The 21,781-nt window shown below is 40.1% G+C and overlaps 2 protein-coding genes and 1 non-coding gene across 3 annotated transcripts in view; 1 reads left to right on the top strand and 2 right to left on the bottom strand.

Annotated features, from left to right (window-relative positions):
- The window catches only part of TppII (Tripeptidyl-peptidase II), a 60,286-nt gene extending 47,900 nt beyond the window's left edge, over window positions 1-12,386 (bottom strand). The window contains exons 1-10 of the mRNA XM_080283153.1: window positions 12,322-12,386; window positions 10,263-10,374; window positions 8,452-8,580; window positions 7,801-7,968; window positions 6,478-6,674; window positions 4,859-5,022; window positions 4,365-4,469; window positions 3,763-3,898; window positions 3,422-3,618; window positions 411-546 (exon numbers count right to left, since the gene is read on the bottom strand). Of these exons, the coding sequence (XP_080139279.1) occupies window positions 411-546; window positions 3,422-3,618; window positions 3,763-3,898; window positions 4,365-4,469; window positions 4,859-5,022; window positions 6,478-6,674; window positions 7,801-7,968; window positions 8,452-8,580; window positions 10,263-10,374; window positions 12,322-12,377 (1,400 nt within the window). The 5' untranslated portion in view covers window positions 12,378-12,386. The remainder of the gene's footprint in view (window positions 1-410; window positions 547-3,421; window positions 3,619-3,762; window positions 3,899-4,364; window positions 4,470-4,858; window positions 5,023-6,477; window positions 6,675-7,800; window positions 7,969-8,451; window positions 8,581-10,262; window positions 10,375-12,321) is intronic.
- A 476-nt stretch (window positions 12,387-12,862) lies between these two features.
- Window positions 12,863-20,958, top strand: LOC145413455 (splicing factor C9orf78). Its single transcript, XM_080283152.1, has 6 exons — window positions 12,863-12,995; window positions 15,096-15,207; window positions 17,084-17,229; window positions 17,374-17,542; window positions 18,655-18,826; window positions 20,115-20,958. Exons 1-6 carry the CDS (start codon window positions 12,868-12,870, stop codon window positions 20,291-20,293), a joined length of 906 nt encoding a protein of 301 aa, XP_080139278.1. The 5' UTR covers window positions 12,863-12,867; the 3' UTR covers window positions 20,294-20,958.
- Window positions 16,192-16,310, bottom strand: LOC145413572 (5S ribosomal RNA). Its single transcript, XR_013899756.1, has one exon. It is a non-coding gene; the product is annotated as a 5S ribosomal RNA (ribosomal RNA).
- Window positions 20,959-21,781: the final 823 nt, after the last annotated feature.

Raw genomic sequence — 21,781 nt, 5'->3', positions numbered from 1 at the left:
AAATACACCTGAAATCATTAAACAGCATTTTCAATGAAATACCTATTCTACACATTGCCCTCTGACGATACTCACCATGGTAACACTTTGTTAACCTTTTCATTGGGAAAGCAGCTTTGCTGTAAACTTTCTTTTAAAAATGAAGCCCACCATACTTAATTTTTGGCACTAGATGCCTTAAAAAGTTATAATATCCACCCTCAAACCAAGGGCTGTCATAATTATATTCCAAGTAAAAACCTGTGACCTTTAAAACCTTAAGTAGGGGTTTCTCACAGCTAAATAAATTTCCTTTACCTTAGTCAAATTAAAATAAATTACCTATATAAGACAATACCTTTGAACTGATTAGGCCCCAATAGAGTGAGTTGTTACCTGTACACATGTAACAGAGCTGAATGTACACTAACCTGGTGCCATTCATAAGTTGATTTGTGCGTAAAGTAAACGTTGGGACTGACGTGATGGCTCCCCCTGGTGCACACACAGTCACTCCCCTCGCACCATCAGCTGTGGGGCCACGCGACGACCATGTATATGCACAACCTGACAGAAACACACATGCAAGCAATCCTCATTATAAGTGATGGCTACATCCCAGAATCCCACTGTTTTTTCAATACAGTAATTCTCAATATACTGTAAGCAAAGGATGTGTCTCCAAATACTGCAACTGATCTAATATACTATAGCATTAGTCATGTGTGTGTGTGTGTGTGTGTGTGTGTGTGTGTGTGTGTGTGTGTGTGTGTGTGTGTGTGTGTGTGTGTGTGTGTGTGTGTGTGTGTGTGTGTGTGTGTGTGTGTGTTTTGGGCAGACGAAACAACACATTCAGATCGCACCAAAACTGGCACAAAAATCACAAAAAAATCGCTGATGTAAAAAAACTTGGTCCCATCATGACTGAAAAACTTTTACTATATTTAATGAGTGATCACATTTTGACCAAAAAACGCTGCTCCCGGAGCCCGGCACAGGAACTCCGTAGAATTTTTTGCCCAGAGGTAGAACTAAAATAAACTATAGCAGTAGCCGTGTGTCTGTGTGTGTACTTCAGACTTGCGTTCAGACAACTTGGGTTCCATTCACGAAGCTGCAAATAACACGATCAACTGGTTAGCAGCAAAAAATCCAAGTGACAACTAGAACAGCACATAAACACAAGATCCCTCCACAGGAGCAATATATAATTGTAGTCTTATTAATCAAATGACCTAAAATTGTCAACCCTCCTTCTTCAACATCAAGTTTTAACAATAGATTAACAGAAGAATATAATGCTAGTTACAAAGAAGTACTATTTAAAAGAATGTTGGACCATCCTATTGTCTTGTGAGTTATGCGAACAGGCTGCAACAGGACGAAAATCTAGGCCATGTCAGAGTAAAAAAAGGAGTATAGTCATGTGCATTAAAAAAAACGGTAAATCAGCATTATAGGCAGAAGTGGAACTATAACGGGCACTTGCACTGAAATTTATGGCAATCTTCTCAGGGGGGGGGGGGAGGTCAAACCGGGCAACTCACAATGAGGATGTACTGTTGCTTACACTACCAAGAACACCTCTGCTTGTGATATCTCATTCATTCCCCTATTCACAAAGACACACCACTGTTTTCAACCATAAAACACTGCTTATACAAATTTTATGAAGACATGAATGAGACATCAGTTAAGTGGCTGGGTACAGTACCTGGATGTGTTAGAGAGTGAGATATGGAAGCTGAGGATGGAAAAGAACTGACAAAAGACTGAAATGGAAGAATGAAGTACATATGGAGACATACCGTACAAATTAATAAGCTTCCTATCCCTTTGTTAATATGCCAGTACGGTGAGGAGTTGCAACGTCCAGACAGCCAAAGTTTGTCCAATCAAATGGGCCACGCTTCCATTCACTCATCATTCAAGCCTTCGAAATCCTGGCTCTATCTCGTACACCAAAAACATTCATCACATTCTGTAGCTTCATATAAATATATCTGACAGAGTCAATCTAGACACTGCCACATTAAAAAGGGGTGCCATATCCCTGATCATGCACTTATTCTCACAACATTTATCCAGCCAGCTCGATCTTGTCAACTCCCTAGCCTCACTGACTTCCATACCCCTCTTCCTCACACACTCATCTACCATATCCCTCCACCTTCCCCTTGGCCTACCTTGCCTCCTCCCTCCTTCAAATTCGCTCAGATATACCTTTTTCACCACTCTGTTGTTATCCATTCGCTCCACATGACCATGCCATCTCAGTACACTCTCTTCGATTCTAGTATCCACAGACTTCCTCACTCCACATCTTTCACGAATCACATTATTTCGTATCCTATCCATTCTTGGTACTCCACGTACATTCCTCAGCAGTCCCATCTCCACTGCTCTCGCTCTTGACTTTTCATTTTCATGCCACACCATAGTCTCACATCCATATGTTAAAGTAGGCACTAACACTCCTTCATGTAATCCTCATGCAGCTGCAACACTCAAGCTTCTATTTATTATCATGGCCTTCATAGCACCAACTACTTTCCTTCCTTGTGTCACTCTACTTTCCTCTCTCTCCATTCACTGTAAAATCTCACTGGGAGTCACCTTCTCTCTCAGTAAACATCACTTTGTTCTTTTCTACATTACCTCTCAGGGCACGATGTCCATAGCCATCAGAATAACTGCACTAGTCTACCAAGTTCTTGTCCGGTATTTACAAGTAGTACTGCATGATCAGCATACAACAAATTCAAGATATTCCATCCATCACCATTCATTACCAACGCCATCCCTCTCTCAATTACTCGTGTTTTTACTTCTCTCATCACCCCATCCATTATACACTGAACAATCATAAAGACATCACACAACCTTGTCGCATGCTCACACTGATTGTCAACTATTCGCTTAGACGCCCATTTACCCTTACACATGCTTCACTACCATCATAAAAACTCTCGATGGCACCTAGCAGCTTACCATCTACACCGCACATATGCAAAACCTTCCACAATCTTTCACTGTCTACTCTGTTGTATGCTTTTTCCAGATCCACGAATGCCATAAACACCTTATAGTACTTTTCACAAGCCTTCTCCACTATCTGCCTTACTGCAACTATTTGATCCACACATCCTCTCCCACTCCTAAAGCCACCCTGTTCATCACTCACTAGGACTTCTGATATCTCTCTAACTTTTTCAATAATAATTCTTCCATATACCTTCCCTACCACACTCAATAAACTTATGACACAATAATTCTTGCACTCACCTCTATCTACACATACATAGCAATACATGGATGGCTTGCCTGTGCTATGGAGCCAAGAATTATGAAGGCACAAATAGTAGGTGAGGGGAATGTTATCTATTTCATTATTTGTGCTACTTCCTAAACTTTTATATCCTATCCTCAACACACAACTTACCAGGCAATCTCTCCACCATGGCATATTCTGCAGTCATCATGTCAGGAGATACATAGGCCCCAACCCCAATGATGGAGTCAGAATGAAAGTCAGGTGGGACTCCAACCGTGCCTAGGGCTGGTCCATGATTCCCAGCAGATGCCACCCAAGACACTCCATATTTGTTGACAACCTCATGTGCCAGTTCTCCCAGACGCCTATCAAAGAGGGTAGCAACAAAATATATACACACATATGTACATAATTTTATGATTAAGAACAAGCTACAGTAAAGGATTACAGTATAACTGAAATAGTTAAGACACAAAAATATAGTAAACAATTTCATTTCTAATACCTACCCTGAGTCTGACCAGTGCGCATGCTCCCCATAGCTTATATTGATAACATCAACGGTGTGGTGAACGTTTTCCATCACACGAACCATTGCACGGGCCAGTGCTGTTCCAGTTTCCATGCTGTTTAATCGATTGTCACCTGTGAAATTAAAGATTATGTCTCTTACTAAACAAAGCTATGTCTAAGCCTCCTTGACTGAGATTTATTAGAGGAATTTATACAGACAGTGATCAGGAAGGAAAAAAGTGTATCATCATATTATAAATCCAAAGCTGGGGGCAAAGATCCAGAGAAATGGTCACAGAAATCACCAGGGACATGAATCATGAAAACGAAGTCTCTGGCACAAGCTCACCCCTTTCATATGATTGTCTGAAAAGGGTTTTTTTTTTCCTATTTCTACCCCTTCAAGCACACCACCTGCTTTTCCCCCATCTCCAGGAATATGGTCACATATGGTATACAGTGGGCCTTTGTTTTATGAAGGAAAGGTTTACACTAACCATCATTTACATGGCACCCCCTATCTCTACCTTTCTGCTCTTTACGGTGGTCATTCCACTTGGGGGGGGGGTGTCATTCCAGTGTGAACTGCATCACTCACCTATTGTAATAGAGACAATCTGTGCTCCAGGAGCAATGCCATTGCACTCGGGGTTGTCTGGAAAATTAGCAGCTGCAATGGATGCTACATGGGTCCCATGGCTTGCTGAGATAGGGGAAGATGGTATCAATACAAGCTGTATTCAGTACACAGTACAAATAAAAAAGTGCTTTACTGTTATTTTTAAGTGTGCAGTAATGGAATCATAATTATCATCCTTAAACCTCATCAACATCTGACCTCTTGTTCTTAGAGCCACGGTGGTGAAAGAGCAAGTTCAAACTATAGTTTACTTTAAAATCATTTGTATCTTGCAATTTTGTTTGATACCTACTTGCATCTAACCAACAGTATTAGCTGACTTGGGAAACTGTTTCACTCTCGCATCTTGGGAATCATATGCTTTTTAAAAACAAATCAGCCAGTATATTGGAAGGAGAGGATATAAAATTCAATAACAGAAAACAAAGACAGATAGAGGAGGCAATACTAACAGCACATCCCAACAATCTCCAGGATATTGCCTTCATTATGTACATTAACAGATACGTTGTACTGGTCAGCTGGGGTGAGAGGCGCCCACTGGTGTGTCAACCGATACTCCCCCAAATGCACACCAGTCTCAAGTGCTCCACGTTCTGATGTGTCAATGCACGCCCTAAAAAAGGGAAAACGTAGGTAACTATAGGATCTATGATACCAGCAACAGCTTGTCATTGGTGAAGCTCTGGCCCCAAGCTTATCTACAGGTGATCTCAGTCAACTGCTGGCCAAAGCTAACCTTTACCTGCAGTACATCCTCCTCCTTTTGGGGGATGATGAGGAGGAAGTTGACGGCCATATAGGGTCACTGCATGAAGGCGTCTCTCTCCAATAATATCAAAGTATTAAAACATGAATACTGATGGGCAACAGCAAGTGTGTATTTTTTATATCAACATTCTTGATAAGATAATCTGTACCATTCATGTCAAAAAATAAATCAAACATTAAATGGCATACAACCAAAAACTCCGTTGAGGCACCACATAGTACTACTGTACTGTACTATCATAACTTCTGAATTCCAAATCACTAGCAAATTTATTTCTTAACCCCTAACCGCCGGGTGTCAGTCGGAACTGTCAAGAAATCGGTGGCCGGGTATGATGGGTGCCAGTCGGAACAGCAACTGTTTTCGTGCCAATTTGAATTGGCTGCCACTTTATCTCCTCATCAAAAGCTAGGGAGGGACTTCCACCAGCCAAGCCAGGCATACCTCAGTCATCTCTGTAACTGCGAAGTGTAAGACAATCTTTTCTTAACCCTTCTTATCCGATTCCATTCCCGCCTCACATGGACTTTTGCCTCATCCACCCCTGCCAAGCCTCTTTCCCAGGATACTAGGAAAGAATTCAGTGATAGTGCCATAGGGCGTGCCTTGGACACCACTGTGTCTAGTTTATCCAGTACAGTAATGGAGAAGTTATTACACTGAGAGCAACGCCATAGGTGAGGCTATGGGCAGACACACAAACACATCCTGTTCTCGCGGCAAAAATTAGTCTTCTTCCTCACGTCATTACTCAATGATGCAACAACCTACATACCTGGTGATACATTCATTTGCAAGAAGAGCTGGTGAGTTATATGGTCTTTAATTTGTTTCTCTAACTGCTATAGTTTTTGAGATATTAATGTTTGAAAACAGGCTATTTTTAGGGAAATTCCCGTAGTGAGTTAACAACTGAACTAAAAATAGCCCGGCATAGAGGGGTTAAGCTTCATACCAAAAAAGAACCAACTTATTTTGTTACAACAGAAATACCATAGTTTTTGACTGTTCACAATCCTCTCATTCTGAAATATAAAAGTATTACAGCATTTTTCAAAGAAATATGCTCAGAAAGATACCTCACCAACTGGAGAGAGGATAACTGCTGACTAAGAATACTCACTATCACAACAATAATTGCTACTCAGCATATTTATTAACATCCTGAACCATATTCCTCAAATACAGTACAGTATTAGGTTATAACAATGTACTGCCTTGCACAAATCTTGGCTGCTGAAAAAAGAAAGCAATTAATATTTTGAGACAACAGACAGCTACTGGTATATCACAACTCACCTCCACACCTCCCCATCGTGATAAACCACACAATCATATGCAGGACCCAGATCCTTGTACTTCTTCTCTAGGGTATTAAGGTGAGCAACCCTGGCCTCAGCATCTTCCTTTGTAAGCTTTTCCAGCATACTGTGGCAGCTGCTGTTGGTTCCGTTATTGCCTCCACCACCATTGTTGCTCTTACTAGTCTCTAAGGCCTGTTCAGGATGAGATGGATTTACTGAATCTTTGTTCCATACAATAGTTAAAAAAAAAAAGGAGATCAATGAATTAAAACATAATCCCTGAACAGTCTGTACTACTGAAAGTAATGTTGAACTGACGGACTCCAGCTGAGCAATGGATCTTAATATCAGAAGCTTCAGAGAACAGAGATTTTTAACCCCCTCAGCCTGACAACTCTCCTACCTGGAATAAAACTGGTCTGGCATTAGCCTGAACAAACAAACAAATATACAAACAAACAAACAAACATATCCCTGGGTTGAAGGCATTAATGGATACTGTTTCTCATCATCACCCCTTCAACCTGACAACTTTCCTACCCAGAATAAAACTGGTCTGGAATAAGCCAGAACAAAGACAAAACAAACAAATAAACATACAAGGAAACATATCCCTGGGTTGAAGGCATTAATGGATACTGTTTCTAAAGCTTTCAATCCAAGGGACTTTTCCTTAAGTTGAGTACAACTGGTACAGTATTAACCAGGATTTAATTCAGTGTCTCCTCTGGCTACAGAGGTTACAGAAAAAGGATACCGGTAATAATACTGACAAATAATTTTGGCAACATAGTTTTTCTCACCCTGAAGTAACAATAATCAACCAAACAATGATCAAATAAGTACCCTACAGGATATGACAAAGCCATATATCACCTACCCCTGTGTATACAGAAAGTGACATGAAGAAACTACAGTAATGTATATCAATTTAGAATTCCATGAAGGAAACAGCTGCTGATTCCCTCTAATGTGTTTCTCAATTATGGTACACAAAAAATACACTACATGTTTATAATGAAGCCAGCAAAGTAAATGACTCAAAGAAGGTCCAAAAAAGGCTCCCAGAGGTGGCCCAAGTGACAGCACAATTCAGGATAAGCTACTCTGCAGAAATACGACCTTTGTGCCCAGAGGGAGAACCATGACTGCTGCCACAGGCCACTGAGCCGTAATGTATGAAATGAACTGAAGGAAACATATATATCAACATTATCAATGTTATCTGTTTGAGACATTTTTAAGATTATAAACAACTGTATATAAATAAGACTGTATAAAACTTCTCTCTTAAAAACCTATTATTCTTTTCTTTTACCTGTACTTTCCTCTGTGCCTCAGCAAGGAGTGCCTTATGCAATACATCCCACTTCTTTTCCTTTCTTTCCTTAGTGATGCGGTCCCTTAGCCTCTGTGGGTAGAGGCTATATGCTCCTTTTACACCCACATGATATTTACCACTTGGGTTCACCCAGGATTCAGGGATCTGTTTCACAATGAAATGGGATGAGAAGATAATGACAATAAATTACAATACAGTGCATTCTAAAAACATCCTATGAACAAAATGAATATCATTCTAACCTTACCACATTATTCCTATCAGCAAATAATTTAATTAAACTACAGAGGTAACTATAATAGTGAAGGGGTTCATTAAGACCATAAACTAACCCATCCAGTCCAGAAGTCCTTCCCTAATCTGAAGAAAACCACCTCCAAACAACAAAAATAACCTAAAAAAAAGATGTACTGGTCACTAAACTGATGAGGTTAACCACTTCACTCTTAATGCTACCACCAGACAACTAGATTCAACTTTAAAAGCTTTTAAACTGGTGAGTTAAATATAGCCTTCAGTAACGCATACACTACCAGAGGTCTGTCTTAAACTGAATAAAGCTGTCTGGTGAGGTTAAAAATAAATAAATAAATAAAAAATAACTGAAGGATAGGACTACATTCCCACCTTAAGCTTGCGTCCAGTGAGTCCAGTGATGACACCATCCGTCGCTGTAACAACAGTTGATGTGTCCACATCACCGGCACCAGAACCATCAATTCGCTCAATAACCTTCACTTTACCTTCAGTTGTCACCTGTTGGTTACAACATATTTTTTTTTTTTTTTTTTTTTTTTCAGGGGGTAAACTTACTGAAAGAAATGAAGAAAAAGATAAGAGTAAACCGACTGCACATTACCCACTTCAGGATGAAATGGTCTGTGGTTACCAGAGTTCACTACTGGATTTTTGTGGACATAATATTGATTCACTTTATTACAATACACAACAAGACAGCTGAGGACTTCTTAAACTCAGTGCATTGCAATCTCTGGTGTACAATAAACTTCTCATAATACTATTTGAGAGTTTCAAAACTGATGACTACTAAAAGGTGGATAAGCACTAACATCTGCACCTGTACACATAACCATTTTGGTTCAATGAAGTATTTTCTTATTCAGCTAGGTACCTCATGACTTCACAGAGTTAAGGAGAGACCTGTTGCTTGAAGTTCAAAAAAGCCTATCATAATATGAATAAAATTAATTGGGGGTATCATGAATAAAATACAGTGAACAGTACAGGTAGCTACATCTTCGCAGTGAAGCAATGAAGAACATGACAATTTACTGGTGGCTCTCACTAATTATATAAAAAAAAAAAGCCAACTTCACATTATCCAAAGTCTCCTAAACTGTACATGTCTGCTTTGGATGGCAGCAGGCCTAGAGGAAGGAAAACCTGATACCCTGGGTAAGGACTGGTAACAGTAAGGGCAGATAACCATTTAAAAACTTTCCCACACTACTTAGTGACAAACCCGTGGTACTGAAGTTACTCTGAGCCCAGTGTTGCTACACAGTACAGTACTGCCATCATGAGGTGGAAAAGGCTTACGCCTGCATACAGCAGACCCTTATTATATGATGAACCATTATGTGATGAACTGCTTATACGATGATGAAAAGTTAGTATTTTTTCAACATAATAAGGAATTTTTGCTTGTTCAGTACAACCATTATGATCCTGTATGAAGCCTAACTGATCAATGTACAACTGTTATTTCTGCCTATACAACTGCCAACATGCAATCTCACAGTCATTTGTTTGTTCCACGATGGCCTTTGAGTTCAATCACTATCAGGTGTCTCTGATAGAACAAGAGTGTGATGCTGAAGTTGATGCAGGGAGTGAAATGCAGTGAAGTGAACTGAAATACCTAACAGCTTATGTGAGCTAAAAACTAACTTTTATACTTATTTTTGGTGTTAAGCAGCAAGTGAAGAGCAATGATGTGAAATAACCACTGTACAGTACTGTACTAGGTGAGGTGGGTTGCAAAGTTTTTAGACTTTGATGAGTGGGTGACCCTTGACCAAAAATATTTCGCCATTGAACCCACATTATAAATGACTCAATATATGATAAATCATTATGCAATGAACTTTTAAAAGTGCATCCTCATCATAAAACGAAAGTGTGCTGTAAACTGTCAAGGCTTTCAGAAACAAACGTAATGCAATTCTGTTGTCACCGACTGTACTGTTCCAGTTTTTATGATGGAGTGGTTCCTCTGACCAGTCAGAGGCTCTATCATTTCAATTCAGTCATGTTTTAGTGGTTACCACTTGTCCCTGATGCTACCTATTCAGTTCTACAAATGTGGATATGAAAATGTAGGATCAATTTTTAAAAATGCAATAAAGGAGTTTATATTACAACATTAGCTTGTCTTAAACAGTATTAATTCCCTTTGACCTTTTGTTCCTACCAACCTGAAGTCCGGGGGCACCAGGATCAACTCCGGAGTCAAATATAGCAATAACTGTCCCTCGGCCATCAAACGTTGGATTTTTGGTCAGCAGATTCACAACACCAGTCTCCTTCCTGAGGGTAGAAATTCCATCATTAGGTAAACAGTAACATTACAGTGGACTACTACATATCTGGTAGCTAATATGTGGCTAAAGTGTCCGAAGCAACATTCAAGCACAATTTGTAGGAAGCAGTCATGGGTGCACTGAGTCAGTACATCTCATTCCTGACAATGGGTGATAAATGCTCCTCAGAACATTCAATAATTTATCCATCAAAATGACCTAGACAAAATTACATTAGGTCAGGTTATGATTGGATAAGTTGGCCACATTCAGAGTTGATGAGTTGGTTTTAGTTACAACAGATTTATTGATATGTTAGCATCAGGCAGAGCAAATTAGATTTGGGATGTCAGGTTATCATTGTCTGTTCTGAAGGTCCTTCCAAATCTAAAGAAAACTGTCTGATGCAGAGAGGATAAAATTGTTCTTATCATAATCAAGAGGTTAATGAGAACTGTTTTCAATTTTTTCAGTCACACAAGTCCTGTCTATGCTGCATCACACTGTATGGCATTGAGAATACAACAAAAAATTTACCAATTTTGGGTAAGTGAGTTACAGTACTACATTAATTGGAGCATTGTATCACTGCTATGTTCTGACCTGCCTAACTGATGGGACAACATTAAAACTGTGATGTTCAGCTTCAAATGTATAAAAGTTACCCCAAAACAAGTATGAGCAAGTTCACCATACTTAGGCAAGGATGTACACGTGCATAGATGGAACCTAACCAAGAAGCAGTGACTGAAAAAAAATTACAATAACAGTTTAGTACAGTGCTACAGTGAACAATGTAACTGCACATGAATGAGTGGTGCCAGACAGAGAAAAGGGTACCTGATGGACAAAGACAGGGTAACATGGAGGAAATCTGTTAGTAGCTCCACCCCTTTGTAGATTAAGGCATCTTGCTACAGACAAAGATAAATCATGACTCTGTCCTATGCCACAATGGTTTATCGGTACAGTACTTGGCTAAAAACCTGCGTAACATACTGCACTTCTAAGACAAACCTCTTCCACAAAAGGTGCAATGTCATTAAAAGTCTTATCAGTACTTACGATGAAGTTGTATACGTGGTTACTCTACTCTTAAAAAAAAAAAAAAAAAAAAAAAAAAAAAAAAAAAATATCTTCTTGGGCTATCCTTCGCTCAATGTTGTCATTGCATTCTCTGCGAGGAAGGCCTGGAAACTATCCACACTATCTGGTATTGTTGTTGTGACTGGTCTGCTTTAACTGGGTCATATGCTTCTTTGAAACCCAACTGTTCCCACATCATTTACCGGGTACTCTACTGTTAGTCACTGATGTAACTATTCAAGTCTGGTCATTTGTTCTTCAAGTGGATGCAACCAGGGATGGCTATCACATCCATACAGTTAGATGCATCATTCTTTTGAGTGCTGGAGTCTGCTGATCCATCACTGCTGGACTGCTGACAAGGGAACTACTTAAGTTAGAAAAATCTCAAGTTTTTAAAACATATATTATGCCCTGGCATCCCCAAGGGTTAGTGTTCCAATGCTGCAAGCCTGTTAAGATAAGTGTTGGGATAATGCATCAATATCTTATGTGAAAAACATGTCTTACCATTAACAAAGAAAACTACACAACAATAGTTTCCTTTAATTGGCCTAATCAATCTTTAATTTTCCAAAGTAAAATCTCATCCAATAATGTGATGCTATGCTGCTAACCAGACTCGTACCATTCTAATGAAATATTAGTGACAATATGCGAAATTAAATAATATAAAAATTAAGTGCTATAGAGGAAAACCCACATAAACTAATGTCAAGAACAAGATAGCAGCTGACAATGCATCTTCTTTTATCATTGCTTTCATTCTTCACTTTAAACTTGTATCTTTTATCCAAGGCCTAAAGTACTTGGAAACTAGTTTAAGACAACGTGGACTTGTGAAAATTTCCATTACTGACGCAAATACCTTGGTAATAATCCGGAACAGGGAAACTCCCCCAATGACTCTACCGACGACGCCATCTTTGTTATTGTTCTACATTTTCTCAGTAAATAGAGGTGATGCCTCATTCCGAATCACTTCCTGATTTTCTTGAGTAATTTTCGTTCACTTTTTCGTCAAAAATAACATACATACATAACAGTACTACTGGATGGATAACATTCTTATACGAGCACAGGGAGGGTACAGCGGATTAATTGAATTTGGATGATAGTTATATGATGCAGTATTATAAACTGAGCTAATTAATCCCACAGTATTCTCAAAACATACAATAATATTTCCACGTGAATGACAAATTACTTTCTGCCAATGACCTGTATTATTATAGATTTGCGGGTATCCGACATTTCAAGATAATCCAAGCATATGAAAATTTTTCAAAATTATAAGGGTGGAATGTTTTATGAAAACACTTTATTTTTTATAACACCAAAGCTTATAAAGATGGCAGATATTCTTCACAGGAGCCCTCCATCTTGGCACACCAAGCGATGGTAAACAAACATCATGGCGACGGAAGACGATGTAAAGCGCGAGAAGCCAAAAATAGTTTTTAAGAAGGTGAAGAACAGAATTTGCCAACGAAGAAGGGATTCAGATGAAGATAATGACAATGAAGGCGATGAATCGCTGTCGTAAGTACCATTAAAGAAAAATGTCAAGTATCAGTTGTGAAGACCGAAGATTAAAATTTCCTACTGGTGTTCATTGTCATTCACCGTAGATGACCATCTTTTCAGTTATAAGAATCCTGCCCTCACGTTCCGCTCTTAAATTTGTTAGAACATGGATCGAATACTTGATACCTGTATACATAAACCAGTTATACTTGTGATGCAGGTCATTATTATTATTATTGCCTTAGTAATGAGTATACTGGTTATTGTAAGACGAACAATGCATTGGATTTTTCATTTAAAGTTATAAAAGATGAATGATGCCAAGCAATATTAAAAAGTAAAACTGGAAATGTAAGAGAAGTGGGATGGAAATCAGAATTAGTGGTAGGCGTAATCGATTGCTTGTAATCGCTTACATCGATTACAATGTAAAATTTTTCACCAATCGATTATAGTTCCCAGTAATCGATTACCAAATGATTACTCCCAGCATAAATTACATTTTAAATATATGTTACAGACGTGCATTTCAATGGATTTTACCCAACACTTATTAGTTTGTTTTATAATAGATGCATTAATTCATAAAGATATATGTAAAAAAAAGAGGTAGCTGAGAGTTAATAGTGTGTACGTACGGGCAGACCAAAAAGCCAGGGTCTCAAGCATTGGAGAAGACAAATCTAATATAACAACAAACTCGTACGTGGAGTTTCTGTGTACTGCGTAGACTGTGGTGGGTGTGCACTGCACAGCGGCCAGCAGTGTGGCAGTGTGTGAGTTGTGTGACTGTGCAGCAGGTGGCTCAGCAGATCTGATTACTGGTTAATGAAATTTTCGGGTATTAATAATGTTTTCACACTTCCCAGATCTTTTCCTTTAACTTAATGCATGGAGAGAGAGAGAGAGAGAGAGAGAGAGACTTACACTGTACTTTACCAATATACTGTACTCATATAATATCAATTTAAAGTAAAAGTAATTGAACAGTACCCGTAATTGATTACTAATCGATTACTGACCACAAAAATAATCGAAATAATCAATTATAGAAAAATTTGAGTGTCGCCCATCACTAATCAGAATAAACATTGAATAAACCATTCAGTCACCAGTCATTCAAGGTTGTGGGTTTTTGGCACTGCATGACATGTCTTATTATTTAAACGCTTCACTTGATTGAGCTTTTGAGATCTCGGCCTTGTGCATACACTGTGTATCTGCCGAAGCATGTCTTTCATTTTAAGTTGCCCTGTTAACTGTTCCCTGCTATAACCCTATAAAGGGAAGCCATTTGAGTTAGTTGCAGTTGACACAAGGGAACACATGTGGGTTGGTTTTATGGTTACCACCAAGCACTGTAAATGGTTTCCTGGCTTACAGGAAACCATTTGACTTGTCACTCATTGTAAGGCGACCTAAAAAGGACAGAAGAGTAATAAAAAGTGACAGGAAAGATGGGAGAAATATGAAGAGAGGAGGGCAGACACAAGAATGATAAAGGTGAGGGAAGAAGTAGGCAGCACCACATCAAGTTTTGGGGGAGGCGGTGGCTCAGTCGGTAGAGAGGTGGCCTGCAGTCCTAACGGACCCAGGTTCAAACCCTGGCTGGGGCAGGGAACAGTTTAAGGATTTGAATTTAAAACTGATCTACCATTAGACCCACCGATATGTAAAAATACCCCTGCTAATACCAATACACTAGTCCTGTATGAGACAGCCCTAGCATGTATTCAATATGGATGGTGGGTGTTACCGGTAGCACCGAAGTGGAGACATGTAGAGGTGTATGGTATGTAGGAGGACTGCTGGGCCTTGATAGCAGGCTGTGAAGCCTATGCCCAGAGTCGGGGGGGGGGGGGGGGTTGATAAAAAAATGTGTGCAACCTTTGTCATCCACATTACCACAGAGTGGTATATAGTGTTGTACGATACTTCATTCATTCCATTCTATCCTTTATCAGTTCATTTGCATCATGATCCTTGTTTCTCTTGTATTCACTTACCATGTTAATTCAAATTACAAAGCAGACATCAGTGTAACTTTTTTTTTTTTGGAAGCCTGTTTATCAAATTAAGTCAGAGTGTGTTCTTTCTACCAGTCATGTGTTGCAGGGCAAAACTCGAAGAGAGCCGAGAAGTGCGGAAATATCGACAGCGGCAGGCAGGGGTCAGTGCTGAAGTCCTTCTGCAGGGTGAAAAAACACACAAGAAGGAAGGCCCAGATGTAAGCTCATTGTGAAGCATTTTATATTCCCTCATGGTCATAATATAGTATTCTGTCCAAGCTACCACCAGATTACAGTCAACCCCAGCTATTTATGGGCTCACATGCAGTGTGTGTGGATTTTTCTGGGAAATTATTTCAAAATACTGTCTCTCCTGCCTTTCCCACAGCATCAGCTATTCCTAGTGGTTCATAAGTGATTTTTTATGCATATTTTCGGTGAGAAATACTGTCCATACAGTTAAACTGTGCAGTTACCCTGTTTAAGTACAGTACGTTATATGCTGTTCAGCACATGGCAAACTCTTATCATCACTGCATGCCGAGTACAATACACTGTACCTAGAAAGGCTTGTGTATCATCCTCTACCATCTTTTGGGGAAGTATTAATGTGCCATAAAATGCATTTACAGGTGTTATAGAAATAGCTTAAACTCTGAAATAATGACTTCTCTGGTAGGTCTGGGCTATTCACAGAATTCAACATTCGCAGGGTGATCTGGCACATACCCCTGCAAATAGTGGGACCTGACTGTATTTTATTCTACCAAGAGCGAGTCATTGGAGCTAGAGGCAGAGGATTAATACTGTCATCATTAACCCATTTACACTTGGGGCAACCCAAGTATTTTGTTCTACTTAACACTAGATTACTGTACTCTGTGAGTGAATTACATGAGCCTGAGAATTAATACTTGTTCGTCCATCTACTGTATATCTAGACACCTTAATTCTGGAAGGGGTAGCTACGATACAAACAAATCACTCTCATTTCATTCTGTCTTCCAGCATCGGGGTGTCCTCTCCCAACTTATATTTCCGATACTCATACGAGTAGCCTATATATTTTCACCCCACTTAATTCATTCATTCATTCATTGCCAGACGCCATGTATCCCAAACGGGGTGGCCAAGGGTTTAGAGTTAATTGTTTTACAGGGAGGGGCACTAATCCTCCACCAACCCCACTTGACACGTAGGGATGCCAACAGCATCTGGTGTTCCCAGGCGGTCACCCTTCCAAGTACTAACCAGACCCAACGTTGCTTAACTTCACTGATCAGACGGGAAGCGGTGTACTCAACGTGGTATGGCCACTTAATCTTATCCTTAAACTCTCTCCGTTCACCTCACTTACATACGCACTCCTGATCAGTCTCACTTTCTATTGCCACCACATGTCCAAGTGGATAGGTTGTGGAGATTCATCCACTCACATGATGCATTGCTGCCTACTTCTTCTGTCATCATCATCTAATCCTGTGTTGCCCCATGAGGAGCGTAGGAGCCCGGGGCTAGGCAAGTTGGTCCTGACATTTAAGATGAGAGTGACCAGCCTCACTCATTCCTGAGTGGCATTATATGAGCAATAAACCCCAACCACCCCTTGGATATTAACTCACATTTTTAATTCTGTTTGCCCTCCTCTGTTCCTACAAGTAATTCTCACTTTCCTTCCTGTAACTTTTTAGTACACCTCTTTCGACTTCAGTTGGTTCTACACTGAGTGACAAGCCTAATGGGTGCTTGTAGCCCAAGAAACCATTTACAATATCAGGAAGTAACCACATAAGCAAATGATGGGATGTGGAACCTACTATGGTGCCCCTGTTAACTGGGTGGAGATGTAAATGTAGCATCCACCCTGGAGCCAAACCACTTAACTTTTCACTGTGCCTTGCTGTGGTAAGGTGCTGGCAACCACAAAGAAACGTTAGCCCACTGCATGTGTCAGTCCTGCAGGGGTGTTTGCTTGCCTGTGGTTGATGGGTCTGCTTGGCCAGGAAGACGAGTTGAACAACAACCATATACTGTACTGGAATTTTGTAGGTAATGCCAGTACATTAATGTAATCTCTTATGTCTGACTCTTCAGGATGACCCATTCAAAACCAAGAGTGGCGGAATGGTGGACATGAGCCAAGTAAGGAATGTGAGGAAGATGTCAGATGATGCATATGACACTGGCATTGGCACTGCATTCTCTGCAGAAACCAACCGACGTGATGAGGATGCAGAGATGTAAGTAGAACTGAAAAGAAATAATAGTAGAAGGGAAGGTATTAATGTTAAGATGCTTGGTTTAATTGAGAGAAGATTTTTGGTGTGTATTACTTAGTAGGTAATCAGTGGAAAAGTTTAACACAAACCCACTTGAACCCCTAGGCAGAAGTATATAGAAGAGAACCTTGCCAAACGGAAAGGTGTTGAAGCAGAGTCAGGGAATGATGAAACACCACGACATCAGACTCTGGAAGAAGTGGCCTTAAATGCAGTTCCAGCTATCCTCCGTGAGAGCACTTCAAAGCGATCTGAAGAGATGTTGAGCAACCAGGTGAGGCAAGGGTTGTGGAAATAAAATCAGACTGAAAATGTAAAAAGAAGACAGCTGTGTAGAATAAAGTAACACATGAGTGAATATGTAGGAAAGAGAGAATCGAGAAAAGAATACTCTGGTTAAAAAAAAAAAAAAACGTGCAATGAGTAACCTTCCAGTCAGTTTGGTTGAGGATGGGTTTACGTGATCTGTCAGTTAGAGCAACTATTAGTTAGGTTAACTGATGGAATTACCTGACATTACATTTATAAAATGCACAAAACTGCTTCAACCCCAACATTGTTCTAGCACTGCATAACCCTCTTATCAAGAACAGGCACCAGCACTATACTGGCCTTTTCCAAATGGAGAACTCATTGCTGCAGTGTAAAACTCATTGTCTTTGCAGTGTAGGACTATCAACCATTGGCTGTAACAGTATTAGTGTTGTCCCACCTGCTTTTGCCTGATAGTCTTGACACCTAACACAACTGAACTATGTCCAGCATGAAGATGAAATGGGACAGTGTTTGCATACTAAGGCCCCGCCCATATGAGCGGGCAGTGCCTGACGGGCAAACGTTGTTACCAAATCAAGTTCCAATTCACACGTTTTGAGGGTGGGTGACGGGCACGAGTGTAGATGACATCAGAAGCAGGGAAACCACGGGCAAACCATCAAAATGCCCCTGCCCGTTGTTGAAGCACTGCCTGCTGGGCTGATGGCCGGTATGTAGCCAACAGCCGCCGGGGACTGGGCAATCTAGAAACACTGCTAAAAAAGCGAGGGATATCGACTCAGCGGGCTGTGCCCATCAGGCACTGCCCACTCATGTGGACAGGGCCTAAAGGACTCTCTCCTTTAAATGTCAATCTTGCCTTGGATAGGCTACAGTACTGTATATGCAGCATTGGGAAGCTTAGCTGTTATTTGTGCTTTTTTTTTCCACTTTTAGGTTATCACAGCACGGCCATTATTTTAAATCAGCAAAACCCCAGTAACGAGAACATGAGGTAGTTTTCAGTAGAACAGTTATTACTAGTAGCTTCAGGCTTCCAGTCACATACAGAATATGATCATTCACATACATCAAATATATATATATATATATATATATTACATGTTACAGATGTTGAATGGCATCCCCGAAGTTGACCTTGGATTGGAAGCAAAGATCCGAAACATCGAGGCAACAGAAGAAGCCAAACAAAGATTGCTACGGGAGAGCATGATGAAGAAGGAGCGACCCTCAGATTTTGTACCAAAAAATATGGCTGTTAACTTTGTACAGCATAACAGATGTAGGTGTGAATAACCTTAAATCATGGATTACAGTACAAGCAACTTGATTGAAAGTTTACCTACTTTTTAAATTAATTTAATATTATTTTTCAGTCATCATCATCCGGACCTCCTTTCCCACCCTAGGGCAGGGTGAGGAGCAGCAATGTCCAGACAGCCCAAATGTGCCCAGTCCAAAGGGCCACGCTTCCATTCACTCCTCATTCAAACCCCCGGAATCCTGGCTCTGTCGGATATGCCAAAAACATTCACCACGTTCTGTAGCTTCACATGAACGTATCCAGTAGAGTCAATCCGGATGCTGCCACATTAAAAAGGGGTGCCAAATCCCTGATCATGCACTTCTTCTCACAGCATTCATCCAGCCAGCTTGATCTCTTGTCAGTTCCCTAGCCTCATTGACTTCCAAATCTCTCTTCCTCACACACTCATCCATCATATCCCTCCATCTTCCCCTTGGTCTACCTTGCCTCCTCCCTCCTTCAAATTAGCTCAGATATACCTTTTTCACCACTAATGTCATCCATTTTCTCCACATGACCATACCATCTCAATACACTCTCTTCGATTCTGGTGTCCACCGACTTCCTCACTCCACATCTTTCACAAATCACATTATTTCATATCCTATCCACCCTCTGTACTCCACATACATTCCTCAGCAGTCCCATCTCCACTGCTCTTACTCTTGACTTTTCATTTTCATGCCACACCATAGTCTCACAATCATATGTTAAAGTTGGCACTTAACATTCCTTCATGTAAGCCTTGTGCAGAAATATGAGTTAATGTTCTAATTGGTATATCTCCAGAACCAGTGGTGCTGGAGCTATATGACACTCAGTTTCACTATTAATTTCTGTCAACAGGTAGAAAAAAAACTTACACATGATTTCAAAGCCATGCCCAACAAAAATGTAAATGTTAACATACCTGTAAGTTAATGCAGCATACTTGATGTTCAAAACTACTGTCTGTATACTGTATCTGTCTATCACTAAATGCCTAATCCCATAGAGGGATAGAGGGTGGCCGTAGATGAATTGCCTCCGTGTCACTCTGTCCCCTGCCATCTAGCTGCCCTCTTTTCAACTCGCATCCTCTCATATACCTCTCCATCCAATTCTTCCATCTCATCCTCGATCTCCCCCTCCTCCTCACACACGTGCTTTCTGCTAATAAGTTTCTCATCTCCACTCTCTCCTGCTATATCTTCTTAAGGTATTTCTTGTAATGCATTTGAAAAACTAAATATAAATTACTAATAGTGTTTCTTTTCCTGTACAGTCAACCTAGAAGAAAGTGGGCCATCGAAACGAAAGGAGAAACGTGTGCGAGAGATAGTAGAACCAGTTGTGGGTGGTGGCGTTAAAATATCCACCATTGCACCAAAACGGCCCCCAGGAGAGAAGGCAACTGACGACTTTCACTATGAGAAGTTCAAGAAACAGTTCAGGAGGCACTAGAATCAGAGATGTGATACTGCACAATAGAAGGGGGGGCACCTGGAAAAAGGGATGTATATCCTGAACAGAAACAGTAAAGGTGTTACTTAATGGTATTGTGATGACTGACTATTTCGATAGCAAGTTAATAAGAGGTGTGTCTAGGACTGTAGTTAAGCGGATGTTTCTTTACAGCTAATATCCTCTTCTATGAAGGCTGAGCAACAGAAAGGGGAGCTAGGGATAAGGGTTTCACTTATCATCAAGGAGCATGAAGGTCATCACCACCACCACCACTGTCATCATCATCCTATTTCCCACTAGTAATGATGAAAGTAGCCATAGATAATATTTAAATTTTAACCAGAGTGTATGAAATATAAATAGAATATATAACATACAGTTGCTATTTGATAATCCTTTGTGACGGAGAATGGGAAGTTACCTAACATCTCCCTTGGTGATCCCCTGTGAGTTATGATCAAGTTAGAACGTATATCTCAAAGTACAGTAGTAAAAGTGGGGTTGGTGGAGGATTAGTGCCCCTCCCTGTAAAACAATTAACTCTAAGCCATTGGCCACCCCGTCTGGGATACATGGCGTCTGGCAATGAATGAATGATGAACAGTAGTAACATCATTCAATTAGCCTATTCATTGTTTGCAGGAAATTTCTTCATTCCTACACACGGCTAACTAAAAGAATTACACTGTAGAACACCAGGGCTACCTAGCAGTGATTTACAGCAAGCTTTGTGATGAAAGAAATTTATCAGGAAGATAATAGGGAGAACTGAAAGACAATTTAAATCAAATACTAAAACCTTACATGTACAATCCTATAATAATGAAAAAATCTAGCATGTTTTTTACTTTGATGGCTGACTGGCCCACAGTGAGCCCTTCTACCTGCTGATTATAGAATTAGTTTTGCCATCATCACTGTAAACCAAATACCACAAACTAGGGTATGTAGGTTCTGGAAGAAAATAAATATCGGAAACATCCTTACCTCTTTTCCCAATTTCCATATTTAAACTGAACAATAAACTAACACCAATCAACAAAATTCACATGACACTAAATCATGTAAAGAAATGGCAACAGACAAAGCGCTCCAAAAAAAAGGAGAAGGTATCGGGTATGAATGAGAAATGACGCTTAACTGAATGGGAGAATTTTCCCACATAATGAAGTGGTAAGGTCATACTGCAATTAAGGAACTGTCAGCCAAGTTTTCCATTATTATACAGTGATCACATTATCTCTTCAGCTGTAGTTAAATGGCTGTGGGAATACACAGGAGGTGTAATTAAATATGCCATGACTGTGAAGTTCCTACTTTACATCTGAAGCAGAAGCTTCAGAGCCTAGGAAGGCCCAATACCTGCCCGGCCCCAACCAAATGGGCAGGTTTGCATGGCCATGTGGAATGTGAGAGGTGCAAATGAGGACAGCAAGAGAGTGGATGTAGTGAATGTGTTCAAGAATGTGAGATATGCCATGATGG

The sequence above is a fragment of the Coenobita brevimanus genome, chromosome 96 (assembly GCF_032717465.1).
Source record: "Coenobita brevimanus isolate Jiangsu-jjx chromosome 96, ASM3271746v2, whole genome shotgun sequence".
NCBI lineage: Eukaryota > Metazoa > Arthropoda > Malacostraca > Decapoda > Coenobitidae > Coenobita > Coenobita brevimanus.
The sequence above is the reverse complement of the archived record's forward strand: the minus strand, read 5'-3'. Positions and strand labels throughout refer to the sequence as shown.